The sequence below is a fragment of the Nesoenas mayeri genome, assembly GCF_963082525.1.
Source record: "Nesoenas mayeri genome assembly, chromosome: 15".
NCBI lineage: Eukaryota > Metazoa > Chordata > Aves > Columbiformes > Columbidae > Nesoenas > Nesoenas mayeri.
The window spans coordinates 10334607-10357183 of NC_137559.1; the positions used below are offsets into that span (position 1 = coordinate 10334607).

At 43.0% G+C, this 22577-nt stretch overlaps 2 protein-coding genes across 8 annotated transcripts in view; both read left to right on the plus strand.

Moving 5' to 3' along the window:
* The window catches only part of CREBBP (CREB binding lysine acetyltransferase), a 92384-nt gene extending 73605 nt beyond the window's left edge, over window positions 1-18779 (plus strand). For all 7 annotated transcript variants that reach the window (XM_080353735.1, XM_080353738.1, XM_080353736.1 and 4 more), the window contains 11 exons: window positions 314-370; window positions 1615-1692; window positions 2180-2247; window positions 6283-6433; window positions 7255-7401; window positions 7839-7952; window positions 8378-8543; window positions 9929-10096; window positions 13223-13384; window positions 13654-13935; window positions 15553-18779. In XM_080353735.1, the coding sequence (XP_080209861.1) occupies window positions 314-370; window positions 1615-1692; window positions 2180-2247; window positions 6283-6433; window positions 7255-7401; window positions 7839-7952; window positions 8378-8543; window positions 9929-10096; window positions 13223-13384; window positions 13654-13935; window positions 15553-17727 (3568 nt within the window). In that variant the 3' untranslated portion in view covers window positions 17728-18779. The remainder of the gene's footprint in view (window positions 1-313; window positions 371-1614; window positions 1693-2179; window positions 2248-6282; window positions 6434-7254; window positions 7402-7838; window positions 7953-8377; window positions 8544-9928; window positions 10097-13222; window positions 13385-13653; window positions 13936-15552) is intronic.
* Window positions 18780-18790: 11 nt separating this feature from the next.
* The window catches only part of TRAP1 (TNF receptor associated protein 1), a 29459-nt gene continuing 25672 nt past the window's right edge, over window positions 18791-22577 (plus strand). Inside the window, exon 1 of the mRNA XM_080353743.1 lies at window positions 18791-18918. Within this exon, the coding sequence (XP_080209869.1) occupies window positions 18825-18918 (94 nt within the window). The 5' untranslated portion in view covers window positions 18791-18824. The remainder of the gene's footprint in view (window positions 18919-22577) is intronic.

Here is a 22577-nt window from a genome sequence, read left to right on the forward strand (position 1 = left end):
ATGAGCTGTTTTGGAAGGTGGCTGATTTATTGACAATAGCTTCTCTCGTTCTTTATGATTTTAAATATATGTGTATACTTGGGTATCTCTTATGTTGCTTTTAATTTACACAGAAAGTGAAATGAGAAAAATATTTTCTGTAGCTCAAAATAAAATGAGCTGAATTGCTCTCTCTGAATAGAGAATAAATACTGATACACTTTTTTCTGGTTTGAGATTTGTTCATTTGCTGCAGCTCAGAAAAGCATGATATTTTCTCAGCCTCTTGCTATAAAGGTACTACTGAGTTTTTATATTAACTCTTTGTCTCTAGAACCATCTCTAAGGATCAGTTTGAAAAGAAGAAAAATGATACACTAGATCCAGAGCCGTAAGTACCAGACTGTCGTTTTCTTAAAACAATGTGATCGCTTCCACTCGTCCTTTAGGCAGCACTTCAGGAATGAGGCAGTCAATAGAGTCTTCTTTTCCTCCCATCTCTGCCCAGACTACTGAATCCTGCTCTAAAGTTCGTAGCACAACACACAAACTTGATGTCTGCCGTTGATGGCCGAGAGGAAAATGTGAGCCTGTTTTAATGGCAGTTCTGAGCATTTGGGTAATTCCTGAGGTGTGTTCTGTGAGGCTGAAGGTGGCTCCCGTCGGTCAGAGCCTGTCATGCCAAGCCCTGAATGCCAGTGGGGGAGTTCTGCATTTTGCTCCCCTGGTTTAGCCAGACTCCTAAAACACGTTTTATTCTTCACCCGGGTGCTTTGCCCAGTAGCAGAGCCGTCCTCCTCCCTTGGGTTCACTGCCCTCGGGAAGTTCAGTAAAAGCCAAGTTGAATATTTCTTTGGTAGCGCTGTGCTGCTTTTCCTACTGTCCTTAACTAACTAAACAAGTCTTTATCATGCTGCTGCTTTGTTCTCTGGCAGTTTGATACATAATACATTTTGATTCCTTTTCTTACCTTTGCAAATACTAAACAGAGCTACTCCCCCCAACCTTTAGAGGTAGACTGCTGAGGTACACCCTGATGCATTTGACTTCATAACCAATGTTGCAGTCTCAAGAGGAAAAACCTGTAACAGTTTTCCCATTAAAAAAGGAAATTTTGACATACTGTTTGGACACACACCCCCAAAAAAGACGACTACAGCAGACCCATGCAGGCAAAGACAAGCTAATACATGTTTCCTTGGCACAGTGATTCATGAATGACTAGTTTTTATGTTTACAGTGAGTTGAGCAACCATTTAGTCAGCTTGTGGTTCTTGCAACAATTGAAAATTAAATCTGTGGAGGTATTGTTGAGCAGAATTCTGTGAAGCTGGGAAAACTCAGAACTCTGCTTAGAAAAGGATAGAAAAGAACCAGAAAAAATGGTTCATGACAGCCCATTTCACATTTTTAAACTAGTACGTGTTATAGTTTTTGTAATATACATATTATTTGCACGCAGGATCGGTAGATGTATACTTGAAGCTATTCTAAGGAGTATTTTTTAGAGCTGACACATGAACTGGGCTTGCTGAAGCTGATGCAGAGGGTTGGAAAGTCTTGTCTTTCTTGCCAAATTCTGGAAAGTTACTTGTCTGACAACAGAAGTAATTGGCTGCTGTGTTTTCTTCCCAGGTTTGTTGACTGCAAAGAGTGTGGTCGGAAGATGCACCAGATTTGTGTATTACATTATGATATTATCTGGCCTTCAGGGTAAGATGTTTGTTAGTTTTTTACCCCTTGTATAATAAGACCAACGTTGTTTACATAATTTAGAATTTCTGCCTTTTAATATCCAGTCACTCCCTTTTAAGAACTGAGTACATAAGGACAAAGAGTTTCTAAGTAAAATAGGTTTTTTGGTGTTTGGGGTCTCACTTCAGTATATTCAGATGAAAATATGCATGAAACCAACTTATTCATGTACACAGGTTTCTGTGGTTTCTTTCTAACCACTAAACAATGGAAGCTGGTTGGAGGTAGGTTTGTGTACTACAGAACACAACTGCAGGTGTAACTGCTTGGCAGAATTAAACAGACTTATAAAGGTTTTAAGTCCCTCAATAATGGAGAGATACAAGCTGTTCAAATCCACAGAAAAATATTGTACTCTGACATTTAAATTGTTGTTCAAACATTGGGCTTAAGCAAGTCAATAATGGTTGTATGCTAAATATTTGGCAATTTTTTCTCTCAATAGGTTTGTCTGTGATAATTGTCTGAAGAAAACTGGTAGAACACGCAAAGAAAACAAATTCAGTGCTAAAAGTGAGTTTGATATTTCTTGTTTTATCTTCATCTTCTCCCTGCCACCTCTAATAGCTTTTTGATAATGACTTTTCTGTTGTCATGATAGACAGACAGTACAGGAACATTCACAAGATGGGCAGTAGTGTAGCCCAAGACTTTAGTAGCTGTCAGAATTTTAATTAATGTTCTAAAGACCTGCTTTTTATGTGTTTGTGGTCAGTCTTGATGCTACTTGAGGTATTTGACATATATGCCCCCCCTTCTAAGATGTAAAAAAAAAAAAGGTAGGAGAATAGAACAGGAGAAACATAAGGCTGTGTGCGCTTTACTGGCTATATTTAGACATGTTTCCATGTAGCGTTGAAACTGTAGTAAATTACTGACACCTCTGTGCCCTTCAAATAACGTGTAGTAACAAGTTGTACTGCATTTCAGGTGTACTGTGGTGGTGCCAAGTACTAATGTATTTGAAGAGCTTTTTTTGCTTCTAGGGTGGACTGTAGTATAAGAACTGTCCGCTGGAATAAGTAACCAATTGTACTACATGTCCAGATTTTCTTGGAATTAACTGTTGTCATAATCTTGTTGAAATATGTGCTAAAGAAAGTGTCAAAATTTGTCAGGTGAAGTTGTCTCAGTGTCCTTAGTAATCCTTATACAGGTGTTCTTTGCATACGTTTAACAGCAGAGAACACAATTTAACTTTTACTCATAAAAATAGCGGAGGGAACAGTAGAGGCTGTGATTGGAAACGCAGTGTCAGTGGCATAAAGTAGAAAAATACAGTGAGTGTAGAAACCAAGAAGGTGATTCAGACACCTGAACAACTGGGACTTGCAGGTGCACTTGATTACTTGTTCTTCTTTGGTCCATGGAAGTCCTGGGCACGTTACCATGTCATACTGTGACTTTGCAAGCCTGAATCTTCCAAATAACAATAATAAAGGAGTGCTTTTGCGTTAAATATAACTTCTTGATAACTTTGTGTGCGGTGGATTGCATAATAAGAGATTTGAAGGGCGATAATTTGGAGATGATGATATATGAGACATATTAGGTTTCAGTACTCAGAATGGTCTCTGGAGTAACCTGATGCAAGGTAGTATTGTTAAAAACATTAAAATTAGTCTCATTAAAGACAGATTAAGATTGTAAGAGAACGTTAGTAAAATGATGACATAAAAATGTAGTTTTAGATAACCATTTAAAATAGATTTCTGTTGTATGCTGACTTTATAGCATATGTTGATGTAAATTAGCTTAAATAAGTATGCAATTCCTGGATGTCTGTAGTTGTTCTGTGACATTCCTTAAAGTTTGAGTAACCAGCCATTTAGATCACGGTAACCATTCTGTTCTTTGGGAGTCTAGACAGGGAAATAATGGTGGTTTTTTCCTTCCCATTAGTCTCCTCCTTCTCCTTTCCCTGCTGTTTGGCCATCTTGTTTTCATTTCCCCATGATGGGCCCTGCTGCCAGCTGTAACCCACTGGTGGGCTCAGCTCTCGAGATCCATATTCTTTAACAGTTCTCTAGTGGAAGTACAAGAGAACTTGGAACACTTTGGTTTTACTAGTAACCTAAAAACAAATATGAGCAATGAAAGTTGGAAATGTTAATGTGTTTCCCCTCCTCTCCCCCTCCCTTCCCATAAAAACCTTTACTTACTGAATTACCACCAGTATTTCTACACTTTCTCAAGCACGCTGGCGCAACTGATAATAACCGAGATAGCATGTCCCTCAGCTGGAAGCTGTTGCTCAGCTGTTACGGTAACATTCATATTCCTAATGTATATTAAGTAAAATTGATTATCCTGACCACATCACAAGTAAGTTGCATAAAGGTGACTGATAACATGCCAGATGTAACCTGTAAACCAGCGCACAGCTGGATCACACTGTGAAATTCCTAACTTTTGAAGTATTTTTCTTACTAATAAAATCTACAAATACTACTTTTAACCAGTAGCTAATGCAGAGATGTTCAAAGGCAAAGATATCCTGACAAATAAATCACCCAAAGAAGTTTCCTGACAACAAGTTGCAGTGAGCCAGAAGTCTGGCTTTGTTCCTATCTGTCCAATTACTCATCCAGTAACACATGTCTGGTCATTGCTACTGCAACAAAACCTCTGTACTCAAGTGACCCGAAACCTGCTGTTTTGTTAGCGGTTTGGATGCCTTTTCTCAAGTTTGCACTGCAGTTTTCATTGAGACCTGAGCTTTTATTGGAAGTAGATATGTTAGAGATGTCCAAGAACCAAAATCTGGTTGCTTTCTGAAAGAATTTGCACATTCTAATATATCGAAATATGCAGCTTTTAGATCCTTTCCTTACGGTACTAGTAATCTTAATGGTGGCAATTTCTTTTATCTTCTTATCTGGTCTCTCTTTTGTTTTTCAAGTCTTAATGTATTGCAGCATAAGGAAGGAAGCAGATATCCTTTGGTTGCTTAGCATTGGAAACACGATAAAATGAAAACAGAACGAGACAGTGGAGTTAACTGAAAGGGCTTTCTAAAAATGGACCAAGTCATTAGCTGAAACAGCCATTTCCTTTTTTTCCCTGTTCGTCTTTGGAGAAATCAGTAAAACGAAATAATTTCTTCAGATAGCATTTATGAATTTTCTTTAAGATTATTTGAATTTCCTTTAAAATCAACCCTCTTCTATTATATATGGAAAGCCAAATATATTGTATGGGGCTGGGAAACACTGAGAAGGGCCAGTATATTGGAACTGGTAAAGGGCATAGTGTATTTTTACTTTAACCTGCCTTTACATTTAATTATTGGCTCCCAAGTAAATGATATCTGGACTGTGTTGTGCTGCTATAACCGCAGAATCTCACTGGAGAATGAGAAAGAGTAAAAGATGTAAAACAAGATTGCCATGTTTGACAGTTTGTGTAAGCTTATTGTAAAATAGAATTCCAAGTATATAAAACCTTTAGAAAGTGACATCTTCCTTAGTGGCTTTTTTCTCCCATTCTTGGAACCTAGAATAATTTTTAGTATAGATATTTCAGTGCAGCATTCTGTATGCAGGCTCAGTATTCAGGAGGAAAAACCAACAGCCTTGTGTCAGTAGCCAAATAACAACTGGAAAAGGAAGCATTGGAGAGCTAAAAATTAAATGCATTTTAGTAAAATGAACATCTGTAGATTGCAATATCACTTTGGAAAAGGTAGCAGATTGACCATAAAAATGAAGTAGAAATAAGAGTTGGTAAAATAAATACAGCGGGATAAAATAAATAGTCATAAATCTTAAAGTCAAAACAGTGCGCTCCTTCTGTTTTCTTAATTTAAACCAAAATCTTCATCTTAATTTCTGTAATTTGTTGTGGATTTATTTGAAAAGCGTCACATCCTGTAATACTACAAACCCAGCTATCCCCGCAAAAGTTCATTGTCAATGTAAAGACCAAGAGAGGGGATCTGGACAATATGTGGACTTGAACTTTTAAAGACCTCTATCGCTGGGCAAGAACTATTTAAGCTTTATGTGCAGATTACTGTAACTGTTCAATCTAAAAGCTCTCTTGAAAAGAAAAGAAAAAGCAATGAAATCTCCATTGAAGTCAAAAGGCTTTCATTTCTGTTGATTTGCTTTGCTTTGCTTGAAAAGGTGTGGCACTGAGCCAGATCTATAAAATGATGTCATCTCTGTCAAACAGCCAGATAGTGGTTTTGTTAGGAGAAAACATTTGCAGTGTTCATAAAATAAGCCTGCAAAGTTAAAAATGCTATGTAAAGCTGCCTTTGTTAGTTCACTTAGTAATTTTCCCACTGTAGTGGTTTTAGCTTCCACAATCGGGTATGAACATTTAAGGGCTGAGTAACAACGTGCATGGTTTTGGTTTTTGAATTTTGACTGCATAAATAAAAACATCGATTTTTTACATGGAGGTAAAACAAAGGGACAAGAGCCTGATTCTATACCGAGAAGCAAGCTGAAAGACTTCATGAGCATAGTAACACCCTGAATTGAACAGCGATTTCTCCAGTGTTAACGTTTGCATTTTCACGTTCTCCCCCTTCATTTCTAGGGCTGCAGACCACGCGTTTAGGAAACCATTTGGAAGACAGAGTAAACAAATTTTTGCGGCGACAGAATCATCCTGAAGCTGGAGAGGTCTTTGTCAGAGTAGTAGCAAGTTCAGATAAGACAGTAGAAGTTAAACCAGGAATGAAATCCAGGTTAGTTCTGCTAATGACAATAAATGCAATCTTGATTTTTGGCCCATTTTTATTTTGGAGTCTCCCTGCATACATCTTGTACAGCTGGGCTAATTTGCACCTTAATCCCTTTGCACATTTTTGAAAGCTCAGCATGAGTAAGATTATGAAACGTAAAAAAAGCAGCATGCAATAAATTAACTCAGAGGAGACAACAGTTGTATTTTGACTGTTTGGGTAGTGGGGACATCCTGGTTTTGGTTATAATGCTGTGACTTTGTTTAATATTACTAAATCTTGAGTGTCTTGACCACATTTTGGTTAGCATTACAGAATTCATAGTTTAGTTTGGAACGATTGCTGAGATTCGGTTCCTTACTGTTCCTTCATTTTATTGTGATTTTATAAATACTTCAGCTTTCAAAAGTTATTTTTAATTTGCTTCAGCATAAATTAAAAGCTTAAAAGGTTTATTCTATGAAGCATTTTGGCTTTAATTCACGACTGTTTATGTGACATCACTTCATCATAATGCATCAGGCTTTCTACTCCGCAACATATTAAAAGGCTCGTGGTTTCTGAGGATGCTCTTGTCCTCAATGCTGCCTGTTCAGTCATATGTTAACTATATGGAAACTGTCTTTCCATGAGGTTTACAGTAGCAAGACTCCCTGTTTTAATACAGCTCTGATTTGACCCTGTTTAACTTCCGCATAAATATTTCTAATGAGTTAAAAATAAGGTTGGAAATAATTTCCCCATTCTGGTAGGACACTGGTTTAATAACTGGCTTTTTGTGTGTGTTTGTTTTTCCTGTTCCTGTCTAACACCCTTCCCTTCAGATTTGTGGATTCTGGTGAGATGTCAGAGTCTTTCCCTTACCGTACCAAAGCCCTGTTTGCATTTGAGGAGATAGACGGAGTAGATGTTTGCTTCTTTGGCATGCACGTACAGGAGTATGGCTCGGATTGCCCTCCTCCAAATACAAGGTACTCTTTCATTTCTGTACTGTGGTGCCTGCCCAGATAACATCTTGCTATGGTCACTGGACAGTTACTCTCAAATACAGAAGATTAGGAGATATGTTTCTATTCTGTGGCACAAATAAGTCTGGCTGTGTGACTGCAGATGACTTTGAAGGGAGAAACAAATATCACGACAAAAATGTTACTTTTTTTTGTATTCTGTATTTAATTTTGCATCTTGATGTATATTCTTCCTGTCTAAAAAAAATGGTAGCCATCTTTTGCTTTTGAGAACTTTTTGTACCGTGTTAAGATACTTAAAGATGTGTTAAAATAACGTAATGAATTCTTCTTTGTTCAGTATGGCTGTATATGTATCTAGTATAAAAGTCAGTTCTAAGTAGACAAAATGGACATTCCGCTATACATGATTTTCTGTCATTCTTCTCTTATTACTCTAGGCGTGTGTACATATCATATCTAGATAGTATTCATTTCTTCCGCCCCCGTTGTCTCCGAACTGCAGTTTATCATGAAATCCTTATTGGATATTTGGAGTACGTGAAGAAACTTGGGTAAGCGAGATCTTTGTAAAGAAATACCTCTTTTTTTTCTTAGTATTTTGTTAATCCAGGATGCCAAGTGGCTTTTCATTTGGGATAGTCTCTCTTCTGCCCTCTCTGAGGTATGTGGAACACATGCCACTCCTGCAGGAGAGAGTTTGGGTGTTATCACTAAGGTGATTTTTCTGTTGTTAGGATTCTTAAACTGGCAACATATCAGTCTTTTTATCAGAGGCTCACTAGAAGCTTGAGTCTCATGATTACATCCCGGACTATTACTCTTGTATATAGAGGTTAATGCTACAGCATCTTTGTATAAAGAAAGAAGGAGGGGCACGCAACGTCAGAGGTCTGAATTTATATCTCAGTTTGGCTGAGTTAATTCTAAGGTGATAGTCAAAATGGGTAAGGTTTTCTTTCTTGTGTGTGAAACACAGGTATGTGACAGGACACATCTGGGCCTGTCCCCCAAGTGAAGGAGATGACTATATTTTTCATTGCCATCCACCTGATCAGAAAATACCCAAACCCAAACGTTTGCAAGAGTGGTATAAGAAGATGCTGGACAAGGCATTTGCGGAGAGAATCATTCATGACTACAAGGTTTGCTACTGTTTACTTCCTGAATTAATTTTTATGGGCTTTTCATTTGACGGTAGCTAATACCATTACAGAAGACATGAAACTGGTTGTGCTGTACAAGGGGTTTTATTCTCAGCTAGTGTCTTCATCTTCTCAGATTTTCTTTCAGAAAGTCCCTTAGGATTGATTTCTGCCTAAAGACAAGCGTGCCCATCTTTCACTGCAGTCCTGTAGGCAAGGAAGTATGTAGCTTGCTAAGGTTTATAGAAGTTGCTTGCGTCTGGTGATTGTGGAGGAGCCGGTGGAATGCTGGATCCCACTAGTGTGAAATCAGAAAAACTGCTTATAAAACAGCTTCTTCACTTGAAGAGAAAAAGGGTGATTTTCATAATTGGAGAATATCACACATGTATCCAAGGAAATAAGTTAAAAGATTGCAAAGGTAGCATTTGCCATTCTTTGCATGTAAAAATTTGCAAGAATTTCTTAATGGTAGTAACAGTGATGGGAAAAATTGCTGTTTTGGTTGCAAGTGACAGTTACTACGTGTGTGGAACAGAACAGCGTGTAGCAAGCTTTGTCATCTGATGCGGTGTTGCGAAGAGCTAGAAAATCTGTCTCTCTCCTAATAAGGTGGTCTTGAAATGAAGCTGAAGAAGGAAATCAGCTAGTCTGGTATGGGCTTGTTAAACGCAGTGCACTTAAAAAAAAATACAACTCCAGAACAACGGTGTAAAATACCTGTTCCTTGTCAGAATACCTGTTTCTCTACGTGGTCCCTGGCCTTTCCAGCTGGGTGGTCCCCAGAGCTGCAGTCAGCGAAGGACGCAGCCTGCTCACAGTCCCCTGCCACGACCAGACATTACTTGATATTCCTGCATGTAATAGTTGGCCAGTGCATTCAGTGATTCTTCTGGGGTTATCAGGCTTATTGCACATATGCACAGCTCACACACGTGCATCGAAGTGCTTACGCGCTTCCAGATTTGTAAGGGAAAGGGCTGGATGTGACACACTTGCTGTCACTAGAGCAGTTCCTGCTCTCATCCAGGAGCAGCACAGGACAAGCAGAGTGCTGTAGGCTTCACTTGGAGTTGGCGCAGTTACCAGGGAGAGGTCTGTTATGTGTTCCAGGGATATCTTAGTGACTCCCGTTATGTCAGGAGCATGAACTGGTGGCACGATGGAAGCTCAGGAGTGCCTCGGCAGCTGCCTTTGCGAGATGAAAGGGAGTGGGCTCTTATCAGTATTGCCAGGCCAGTTGTTGAACTGCACCTAGTAAAGGAGGCCTGCTGGGAGCGAGGCACAGCTGTTCAGGGCAGCCCTGGATCATCTCTCTGGTTCTCTTCTTTATCCTAAGTGGTCTTTGTTTCTTTATTCTTGGTATTGTGTGAAACACTCAACAGGACATCTTCAAACAAGCAACTGAGGACAGGCTGACAAGTGCCAAGGAGCTGCCTTACTTCGAAGGTGATTTCTGGCCCAATGTGCTGGAAGAAAGCATTAAGGAGTTGGAACAGGAGGAGGAGGAAAGGAAGAAGGAAGAAAGCACTGCAGCTAGTGAAACAACAGAGGTGGGTTAACTTTATATGCTATATTTACTTCTAACTCACAAAACTGACAATTAACACTTTAATAAATTAGAGAGTTCACGTCCAGTAAACTCAAAAAGAAGGCCATTCACATCAGACGTTAAATCAGGGTTCTCTTTAGCTACATTTCTGGCTTTCTTTGTGGATAACCAATATACTGATGGCTTCAGATTCTGTTAAAAACAGTAACAAGCCATTTGACATCAGTTCAGCATCTCTGTTCTCAGAGAAATGTGTTAAGTTACTTTTGGATTGCATCATGACTGCTACATTTGTTTGCAGTCATTTGGCTGAGCTTCTGCTTCACACCTTTGCAAATCACCTTTAGTATTGGCATTTTGAAAGATGCTGTATTTTTCAGAGTTGAATTATATTTTGCTGTTATTTAAGCAAAAGTGCTTGTCATTTTCAACAGTAGAGAGCTGAAATGTAAAGCTTTATTGCAAGCTTTGCATTGGTGTGAAGTGTTGACCCTGATGGTGCTGTTCCTTCACCAGCATTCTCTTTGTATACTTCAAAACCAAAAAAAAAAAGTATTTTCTCAGAGTCCTGGCCAGAATTTCGTTATTGATTTCTATTTCTGTCTTGATTGTATCTGTATCCAAATGGTCTTAACACTTTTATACTGTCCCTATTACTTGTGATTTGCCTCAAGATGTTTTGAAAATAAATGCAGTAAGATCTGAAGTCTAACAGATTGGTGGAACCAAAACTTCACCTGGGGAGGGGCTGTGTTTCAGCTTAGATGCCATTACACTTTGCATACAGGATGTATTACACATGACTGATATGGAGTGATAGACCTTAACCCATTGATTTCGTTATGTCAGAAGATTCCTTCTATTAAACCTGAGTAGCTCCTTCAAAGCTGGTGTAGTTTGTTGCTGTGTCTTTTATGGAACCATGAAGTTGATAGTTTTCACCTTGTTCTGGATCTAACATTTAATATTGAAATATTTCAACAAATGTAGCGGTATGAAAGTAACTGAAAGACAAGGCTTGGAATTTGAGTTGCAGTCCTCTTTTGCTAACAGTATCGTTTTCAATAAATTATAGCATGCTCTTCCAGTGAAGATGCCCATGTAAACCTCTACATCTAAGAGGGGGGTAAAAGGTGTTTTAAAAAGCCCAGAACAGGTAACTGTGAAGCTCATACGTGTTATCCTCCTGAAGTGAGAAGATGCAGCCGTGGCTGTTAACATCCTTATCCTCCCACTTGATGCCATTGATGTTGCTTGGGGTAGTGGGGAAACAAAATCTGCATCCAAGTTGCTGAAGGTGTTGTCTAAGAATGCAACAAAAAACATAACAGTCTGGCCTTTGCCACTTGGCTCAGAAAATAAGTGAAATTATAAGCATGCGAACTTCTCCAGTGCAGTCACCAAAAGGTGTGACACTTTGAGGAGGAAACTGCACAGCAACGGGGTCTCCACCTGCAGAAGCACTTTATGAATCTTTGCAACTTTCCCTGTATTAAGATGGTACAGAATGTGCCTGTCTTTTCTTTAATAGTCCTCAACTTTTTATGTGTGGAGACAGAGCTTCTTAAAAGCCAACATGTGCTGTGAGTGTGAGTTAGAAGAGACTCTAAGGAGGTGGTAAATATTCAGAAGTTCTTGACAAAAGTTCCAAAGGGCTGAGGTTCACTGGGTAACTGTTCCATGAACATCTCTAGCAAACCTGGCTGAATCATTAAATGCTATCAAAATGAAATAGCTTCGTAAAATATTTTGGAATAGCTTTGTACAATTCACCCCATATAGACTTGTTAAAGGTGGAATAGGAGGAAAACTTAGACCTGTACTGTCAGCTAAGTTTCAATCTAGTCTTCCTTTTGGTGTTTAAATTTTAAAATGTTGATGCTCTAGAATGCACAGGCAAAGGAGGACGTGCCCTGATTCTGTCAGGGGTAGAAAATTTGGGGGAAAGTTATCAAGATGGGAACATACAGTAGCTCATTTCTGAATACCTTGAGATGACTTAGAGCTCTGTGTAGTTTCCCATAAAACAGTATAGTTTTAATTTCCAAACAGAATTGGTCAAAAACCAAGATTGGACAGGAATTCCTATCTAAGCCTAATTAATGGAACGGAGCGATGGCAACAGTCTAAATATAGAATTGCTTTCTTCAGTTGGAATATTTTTGTTTTCTTTAAATAAATATGCTTGTGGATAAACCCTGTGTTTGCTTGTACAGAGTGTTCGTGAAACTTTCTTGTATGTGTGTGTGTGTTTATGTGTGTGTGTATATATATATATATATATCAGAGTATTTCAGTTGCTTATTTTTAATATTATGATAACCAACATTCTGGCAGTTAGATCGGGGATTTTTACTGCGTGCTGAGCTCCCTGGCAGGGGCTAGGGGGTTTATTTTTCAAGGACAGGAGAAGACTGAAAGTTATTTCTGCTTTCACAGGTCATGTAAATAGCATCATCTGCTATTTTTTACTTTCTTTACTTACATCTAGTATTCAGCATATGGTCACTGTGGTCTGTGTTGTTGTAACTTAAATGCAAGTGAAGGTTTTGGGGATTTTTTGGAGTTACATATGCAGCAGTAAGTCTTCAGGATGGAGAATAGTGTATTTTGTTAGTTTGAAATCCTGTATGTTCTTATTTGTGTACTAGCCCTAAATTTGTTCAATAAAAGCAGCAACAAAACCACCAAAACATTAGATCAAAGCTCAAACAAGTATGTGAAACACCCAATGCACAACAAAGCAAAATACTGCACTTCTGGAATTTTTTGAAGTCCATTTTGTTTGTAGCTCATTTTATCATGAAATATGTATAAGATGTTGTAGAGTGAGCAGTGGAAGCTGAAGGTACAGTGTTTGAGAAGGAAAAAATAAGTGTAAGATACAAATTATTTAATGTATATACATACTTATTATATCTGTTTTTAAACAGCATTTGAATTTGTTTGCCTGCCAGTTTGCCTTTTGATTTTTCCTGGAAGGTAGGATATATTTATCACAGGATGGCTGATCTGCAGGCATTGGAACAAAGTTCTATTATTGACAGCAGAAGTGTTCCACTTTCAGCTGCAGTGAATGGGAGAGAGCTCTGTAAAGTGTAACATCTTTCCTATGCGTTTGTTGCAGGGAAGCCAGGGCGACAGCAAAAACGCCAAGAAAAAGAACAACAAGAAGACCAACAAGAATAAGAGTAGCATCAGCAGAGCTAACAAGAAGAAACCCAGCATGCCAAATGTGTCCAATGATCTGTCTCAGAAGCTGTATGCCACTATGGAGAAGCATAAAGAGGTACTGTCAAAGTAGGCTGTGTAAAGAGAGGATTTTATTCCTGTAAATCTGGGCATGGTGATAGTCAGCACTGACAAATCAGGAGGAGTGAAGCTTGGGATTGCGCTAGAACTTCTTCTGTTGTGTAACAACATATTGGAAATTAGCCTAAACTAAGTTAATTAGATAACATCTGTGGCACGCTGTTACTGCAGCAGAACATGAGCTTTTTCCTACAAGATTATCTAACGTCATTGATTTTTTTTTTTTTTTTCCTCATTTATCCGCAGGTCTTTTTTGTGATTCATTTACATGCTGGGCCTGTAATTAACACTCTGCCTCCCATTGTGGACCCTGATCCATTACTTAGCTGTGATTTGATGGATGGGCGAGATGCCTTCCTCACCTTAGCCAGAGATAAGCACTGGGAGTTCTCCTCGCTGCGTCGATCCAAGTGGTCCACGCTCTGCATGCTGGTGGAACTGCACACTCAAGGGCAGGATCGCTTTGTCTATACGTGCAATGAGTGCAAACATCATGTGGAAACAAGGTGGCATTGCACTGTCTGTGAGGTAGGTGTATGTCACCAGAGACTTCTGTTCTCTCTTGCCCTACAGTCAAGCTTGGGTTTTTTGGGGAGATATTGCGAAAGTTTCTCCAAAATAAGCCTATACTGTTAAAAGGGCCGCTAAGCCTTAAGGGAAGGTGACTGCCATGGTGGGCTGTTTCTTCTAGAATAAGTACCCTTAGCCTCTCAACATGGAAAATGCCAGTACTCTGGAATGGCTACCACTGCATCAGTTATTCCACTAGGGCTCCTCTGCATGGACAAGCTTTTAACTGAATTTTAAAGAACTTAAGGACTGGGTGGTCCTAGTCCTAGGACTAGTGTGAATCCACAGGGCACTAACTCATCCACTTAAAACGCATGTCCCCGAGAGGAGCTGCTGTGCCTTTCTGCAAGGTGGCTTTTGTTCTACTTTGTATGTGGTACTTCATGTCGTAAGGAGCACAGCCGGGTGCGTGTTCAGGCTGCCCCAGAGCTGGGCGAGGAGGCTGCCCCAGCCCTTCATCGTTGTCTGTTCAGCCCAGCGTTAGAGGTTGCCTGCCCTTCAGGTCAGCCCAAGTAATTGCTTTCTAACCTGGCTCGATGCTTTCAATGACTAGTCCTTTTACAGCATAGATCACTTCCACTGAACTGTGTTAGAGAGCAATTAGGCATGGAGTTACACAGGTGGACTTGAGGAGAAGGCAGCCTCTGCAGGGCTGGGGATGACCTCTGGCTGCAGCTGAGCCAACAAAAATTGTGAATAAGTGCAGCCTAATTTTTACACTGCAAGTTATTGCCAGGTCTGTGCTGAAAGAGTCTTAATTAATCCCTCCGAGGAAAGTATTGAACAGGGCTTCCTGAGGCAAGACTGGAGGAAATGGATTGTACACACTAGAGAAATTAAGTGATGGAAGGAGGCATGGCCTTCAGGTTTCTTCTGGGTACTTCTGTATAAGGGAGTGCTCTTCTTCCAGCAAAAAGGGACAGGGCAGTGAAAATGGGTGTTTGAGCAGGTTTTCAAATCAGTGTCTGTCTTAGCATGAAACTTGCACTCAATCTGAGGGTCACGTTAGAGATTTAAAAATACGTATTTCAGAGTGGCAGTTATTAGCCAGTAATTACACTAAGAATAGCTAAATGGAGAGGCAAACCCTATTTTTAAGCAGTGACAGTAGGTTTGGCTTACTGGTTGGAGGTTTTAGCCCTCCTTGTGTGAGTACCCCAGTAGACATCAAAGAAAAGTAGAGAGTTCTGTCCTCAAAAGGGAAAAACAAAGAAACCCTGCAAGGTATTTTAATGTAACAAAATGAAGATCCAGCAGCCGCCTTGTTGGCATTGTTACCTGCAGCAGCCAAGACTCATGATGGCTTTGGGGCAGCTCATGTGGGCTCTGTCCTCAGCTGCCCAACCCTCACTGTCACGGTAACTCTGTAGCCTGTGCAGCTGCTTCTCAACCAGCCACTGTTCACAGCGTGTGGCTGTTGTCCTGCTTCTGTTCTGCTGTGTACTTGTACCTACTGAAACCCGCCATGTGCTTCCACACCAGGCACATATTGCTCACCTGGAGCCACTCTTCTGTTTCTGCCGCTTTAATTAGTGCTCTGTAGACAACTGAACTCTGGGTTTTCTTTGCTTTCAGGACTATGACCTCTGCATTAACTGCTACAACACTAAGAGCCATGACCACAAGATGGTTAAGTGGGGCCTGGGTCTGGATGATGAGAGCAACAGCCAAGGAGAGCAACAGTCAAAGAGCCCCCAGGAGTCGCGACGACTGAGCATCCAGCGCTGCATTCAGTCCCTTGTCCATGCCTGCCAGTGCCGCAATGCAAACTGCTCGTTGCCATCCTGCCAGAAGATGAAACGGGTTGTCCAGCACACCAAGGGCTGCAAGCGCAAGACCAACGGTGGCTGTCCGGTGTGCAAACAGCTCATAGCTCTTTGCTGCTACCATGCCAAACACTGCCAAGAGAACAAATGCCCCGTGCCATTCTGTCTCAATATCAAACATAAGCTTCGACAGCAGCAGATCCAGCATCGCCTGCAGCAGGCTCAGCTCATGCGCAGAAGGATGGCTACCATGAACACCCGAAACGTGCCTCAGCAAAGTTTGCCTTCTCCTACCTCAGCAACACCTGGTACCCCTACACAGCAGCCAAGTACACCACAAACACCACAGCCTCCTCCCCAGCCCCAGCCTTCCCCTGTAAGTATGTCACCGGCTGGCTTTCCCACTGTGTCAAGAACTCAGCCCCCTACTACTGTTTCAACAGGAAAACCTGCAAACCCGGTTTCTGCACCTCCACCTCCAGCTCAGCCTCCCCCGGCTGCAGTGGAAGCGGCTCGGCAGATCGAGAGAGAAGCTGCCCAGCAGCAGCAGCAGCTCTACAGGGTCAACAACATTAACAATGGTTTGCCTCCTGGTCGCCCAGGACTAGTAAACCCGACAGTGGGTTCAGTGAACCAGATGCAGCAAGTCAGCATGAATGTACCCCGGCCCAACCCTGTCAGCGGTCCAGTGATGTCCAACATGCAGCCTGGACAGTGGCAGTCCCCTCCCATGCCGCAGCAGCAACCAATGCAGCCAGGAATGGCAAGACCGGTGATGCCAATGGCAACGCCACAAGCCGTGGCTGGGCCAAGGATGCAGGGTGTGCAGCAGCCGCCACGGAGCATCCCCCCGAATGCACTTCAGGACTTACTGAGGACCTTGAAATCACCGAGTTCTCCACAGCAGCAACAGCAGGTTCTTAATATCCTTAAATCCAACCCTCAGCTTATGGCAGCTTTTATAAAGCAAAGAACAGCCAAATACGTGGCTAACCAGCCTGGGATGCAGCCGCAAGCAGGCATACAGCCCCAGCCTGGGATGCAGCAGCCGCAGACTGGGATGCAACAGCCGGGCATGCACGCTCAAGCAGGATTGCAGAACATGAACGCAATGCAAGCAGGAGTGCAAAGACCGAGCGTGCCTCCCCAGCAGCAAGGGATAGGAGCTATGAATCCCCAGGGACAAGCGATAAACATCATGAACCCCAGCCACAACCCTAGCATGGCAAACATGAGTCCGCAGTACAGAGAAATCCTGAGGCGGCAACTTCTGCAGCAGCAGCAGCAACAGCAACAGCAGCAGCAAGGAGGGGCTGGCATGGCAGGAGGGATGGCAGGACACAACCAGTTCCAGCAGCCCCAGGGACCGGGAGGTTACCCTCAAGCCATGCAGCAGCAGCGGATGCAGCAGCATCTCTCGATACAGGGCGGCTCCATGGGACAGATGGCTCAGATGGGACAGCTGAACCAGATGGGCCAGCCCGGCATGGGGGCGGACGGCACCCCCAACATCCAGCAAGCGCTGCAGCAGCGCATCCTGCAGCAGCAGCAGATGAAGCAACAGATAGGGTCCCCCGGGCAGCCCAACTCCATGAGCCCGCAGCAGCACATGCTCTCAGGACAAGCGCCGGCGTCTCATCTCCCCGGCCAGCAGATCACCACCTCCCTCAGCAACCAGGTGCGGTCCCCAGCACCCGTTCAGTCTCCCCGTCCCCAGTCCCAGCCGCCACATTCCAGCCCGTCACCCAGGATACAGCCCCAGCCGTCACCTCACCACGTCTCTCCCCAGACTGGTTCCCCCCACCCGGGACTCGCAGTTACTATGGCTAGTAGCTCCATGGATCAGGGACACTTGGGCAACCCCGAGCAGAGTGCAATGCTTCCACAACTAAACACCCCCAACAGGAGTGCGTTGTCTAATGAATTGTCTCTGGTCGGTGACACCACCGGGGACACACTAGAAAAATTTGTGGAGGGTTTGTAGCATTATGGGAGCATCACTTTTTTTTTTTTTCCTTTCGTGTTCTTGGACATTTTGTACTGAAAATTCAGACATCTGGGTTGTTTTGGATCCCGGATGGAACTGCTGCTTCCTACACGTGGAAGAATGAATTGCTGTTTAAAAAAAAAGAAAAAAAAAAGAAAAAAAGAAAAAAAAAAACAATACAAAGGATATATTTTTTTGTTAAAGCCAGACGGTTAAAATATCTGGTCTCTTTTGTGGGTTTTTTTGGTTTTTATTTTTTTGTTGCTGTTGACTCATACCTTTTTTTTAACGGGGGAAAACAAGTTCATTATATTCATATTTTTTATTTGTATTTTCAAGACTTTAAACATTTGCGTTTAAAAGAAGAAAAAATAATATTCAGAAACTGTTTCCTGAAATAATGCAACATTATAATGTGTCCCGGTAACTTTGACACGTTGCGGGAAGAGGTTTTTTTTCTATAGTGAACTCTTCAGGCGTTTGAAGTATTACCCTGGAAAGATAGGAAGAGACTCTTGCACACACAAACACAGATTGGCCAATGCCAAAATCCTTGTCTTGCAGATGTAGAAATTGTTGCTTTGTTTCTCTGATAAAACTGGTTTTAGATGAAAATAGGGATGATCACTCTTAGACCGTGCTGATTTGAATAGAGAAGCAGCATTCTTTTCTTTCTTTCTTCTGTGTGAAACTTGAAATGAAGAAAAGCAATTCTAGTGTAAATCATGCAAGCGCTATAATTACTATAAATAAGAAAATCCAAGAAGATTCAATCACTGTATAGAATGGTAAAAAAAAAAACAAACTCATTTCTTACTTATAATATCATATTGTTAAATAAACTGTGTGCAACAGACAAAAAGGGTGGTCCTTCTTGAATTCATGTACATGGTATTAACACTTCGTGTTTGGGTTTTTTGTTATGAAAATGCTGTTTTCAACATTGTATTTGGACTATGCATGTCTTTTTTCCATTGTATATAAAGTATTGCTTAAAATTGATATAAATTACTGAAGTTTTTAACATGTATTCTGTTCTTTAAAATCCATGTAAGAATGTTTAAGGTTTTTATTTATTTATATATTTTTGGATCATGTTCTTTGTAAGACATGGCTATGAATATTCACTCATTACACGGAGCAGCCAGAGGCATGGCGAGGAGTGGCACGATCCATGGAGTATTGTAGGTAGCATGTCTGTTTTACAACACCCTGTAGTGATTGTTTCCTCTTTGGGGAGGGAGAGGAGAGGGGAATAGTTCCCATACACGGAATATTTGCAGGTGTCCGGCCATAAGGGTTAACTGGAATAAATTATTAATAGCCGTTGCTTTTTAAAAACTGCATTAATTTAGAGAAGGATCACCAATGAAAGGAAAATAGAGAGTATTGAGTTAATTCTAGGCTAATTTATTTAGTCTACAGTAAATATGAACCTATTGACTTTAACACTATTTTTCTGCTGTTAACTCTGAGTCTAGATTTGAGGGTTTTCTGTGGAATAAAAAATAACAAATCATGTACATGTTCCCTTTAATATCCTGTCACCATGCCCTCCTGTTCCTGGGATTCTTGCCCCTCCTCCCCGCAAATGAATGACTTTCTTGGAGTTAGAAAGTCCAGGGAAACTTTCCCAGCGTAGGTGTGAGCTGAAACCACGACTGGCCTAAAATCCCATCACTCGGGCCTTGAGGCTTCTCGATTAGGTGCGACTGGCGTGGGATTAGCAGCAAATCCAACAAGGTTTATCCTCCCGGCCGCTGCCGCCTCGGCGGGGAGCGCCGGCCACACTTGGATTGTCGTGTGAAGTCAGAGCTTCCTCCAGCCTTAACGTTTTTATAGGAACCGTGTTGGGGGACGACGGGGAGAAGAGCAAATGATATATATCTCAGTTTTTAATCCCCATACTGTGAAAAACAGTAGTGCACTGCGGTGCTACTTCATTCTTTTTTAACTGTAAAGGGTCTCTGCTTAAACTTTCCTTGCAAACTTTTAACTCTTGTATCTTTTTTCACCACCATTGGATTCATCTGCCCACGCAATTGTCTTCAGCAATTCAAGATGTCAAAAGCTGGGGCTTGGGTGAGGTCAGCGAGCGCTAACCCAAAGCTTGTCCAAAAGAAATTGCTGTAAAAAAAAAAAGGATGGAAAGCCCTGATGCTGTGTCTCATGCTGTGTACTTAAAAAGAGGGAAAATACTATATTTGTGATCAAAAAGAGGAAACTTGAAATGTGCTGGTGTTTCTAATAAAAGCTGGTAAAACTGCTTGGATTGAAGGATGGTTCCGCTTGGCTGGTGCCCGCTAGGATCAGCGAAGCCGACACCCAGGATCAGGATAAGGATCAGGATCAGTCTCGCTAATACCTTTAATTAGTATCTGTTCTAAAAACATCAGCACTGCTCCTGGATTTGGGTGAGCCGGGTCCTGGTGGGAGCGCAGAGGTGGTGCAGCTCTGGGGCTGCAGCTCACTTGGGTTCCGGCTCATGGGGAAGAGTGGAAAAAAAATGCGATGAGATGCAAATACCGACGTATTTTAAGTGCAACCTGAAGTATGTGGAGAGCACAGAGCAAGGCATAGATTTAGGTCTGATAATCCCAGCAGGTGTTTTACCAGGGGGAGAAGGGAAGCACAAAGCTGAAGTTGAACGTGAGGAAGGGCTGGGCTTGGTGTGCAGCCCCTGCAGCTCGGGGGACTTTGGTCTCATTGAGCGTTGATGGGAAATTTGGTGCACCTGAAGACTGGACGGGCATCTGATGTCTTGGGTACAGCATCCTAGAAACACGAGGATTTAAAGGCAAGAATGTGCTGGAGATTGGTGCAGGTTTTTTATCACAAGGAGGAGTGGCTGAGACCTCCCCCCTTACTGAATTCTGGAGGGGAAGAAGGTGCTGAAATATCAACATTGAGCTGCAACAACTTGGTTTTCTGCTCTTCTCTCCTTAGCTGCCCACCACGCTCCGCCGCTGGCTATCCTGACGTGCTGTCGCAGCGGGCTATGGTGCATTTCTCCGTGCTGCAGATGCACCAGCTGACGCTGGATGTTCTTGGCTGTTCTTCGCTGTCCGCAGCCCTGCTGTAAGCGCTCCCTGCTCTGCTCTGCCAGCCGGGTGCATCAGAGCAAAGAGAGGCTCACCGCAGCCATGGGCTGAGGAAGATGGGCCCTCCTGCCAGGGCGTTGCAGGCCCCAAAAAGCCGGGGACAGTAACCTTGACAGACACTGTGTCTGAAGCCAGATGTGGTCATGTCCACAGCTGTAGTAGCGTAAAGTTCCTTCAAGTCAGTGGCAGGGTGCAGCCTAAGGGAAGGCAGTTAATGCCTTACACAGGGAGCAGGTGTGCTCCATGTGCTGCTTCCAAAGCAAATCCCAGCCCATGGTTTTCTCAATGCAGCAAAGATCAATCGAGCCACTGTGGAGGCAGTAGCTGGGGCAGCACTGCAGAACACGCAGGTTGCTGTGCGGCATCCATCTGTCCTTCCCCATGGCCCAGAACTTGAAGTGGGGAACGGGGTGATGTCTCACCCCCAGTGTACTGCCAGGGTAGCGACTGAATACAGTCGGTGCCAACCACTGGATAATCAAAATTAGCCAGGACAGAGGAGAGGATCTTTACCACATCTCCTGCCATCCTCCAGCCCTCCTTGCGGGAACACGCTTCACGGCTAAGTGGTCCAAGCAGACCCAAAGCAGGAGCGTGATGCAGTGCAAGGGGAGGCAGGAGGAGGACTTGGGTGTTTCAGAGCAGGTAGAAGAGCTCTGGCACAGCGTCGTGGCAGAGCAATGCTCAGGAGCGCTGTGGGGTCGGCTGGAGGCAGTAATTAACACAGGAGGAGGGAAGCATTTGAAACAGGCTCAGAAGTCACTTTGGTTCTGGCTGCAGTAGAGGGAACCTCGAGGGGCTGGGGCTGGTTCCAGGTGGACACGCAGCCCTGCAGAACAGTGCTGCAGTGATGCAAAGGCTTGCACTGGGTGTGTTGCACCTAATCTATAACATCCAGCACCACACACACCGCACTGCATGCACGCGTTTCTTGGAAGCAAACCTCCAAAACAACATGCAGATTAGCATAGCCCCAAAGATAAGTGGTGAGCACAAGTGAGTGCACGTGCAGCTTTTCGAGCGAGCTGCTGCTGTTGGACGCTCAGCTCCCTCCTGAAGGCTCTTGCCTCCTGTCTGGAAGTGGTTAGTGCTCGTGAAAGGAGACCTGCTGGGTCTTTTATTTTTAGCTGTGGTGTTCATGGAGGCCAGGCTCTGCTCTCACGCACGTTCTAAATTCAGCTCTCAGTGGAGCGGTTTATTTCCTCTCTCACCCCGATGCCATCCAAGGCCTTTCTCCTATACCTCAGCCCTTTGGGTCTCAATCTACACTCACGGCAGCCCCAAGAGAAGAGGAATTTCAGAGGAATGGGAAAATGCCGTATTAAGCAGTTTGGCCGAAGCTGCGCAGGGCCTTGGCACGCGGAGGCTCCCTGAGCGCACAGCCTGTGCTCAGCCCCGCGGGAAGCTGCGCGAGATGCGGCTGCACCGAGCTCGTGCTGCGCCCCGTCCTGTGGAACGGGTCCCTGCGGCACACCTGTGCGGGTCACGGCGGGGTTCCCTCGGGTGTCCGTGTGGGGAGAGGCGGCTGCTTTTGTAACCCGTGTGCGGCTTCCCGCTGCTAACGGGTGTCAGGGTAGAAGAGACATGGGACGGGCTGTAAGCATCAGCAGAGGTGTGAAGTGTTGTCCTGGCCTCGGGCTCCACGGCTACAACCTGCGTTGCAAGATGGAGGAGAGCGCTGGAACCCCGGCACAAGGAGCCTTCGGCACGGGCTGGGTCTGCCCGGCTCCGGCTCCAGTGGGGCGG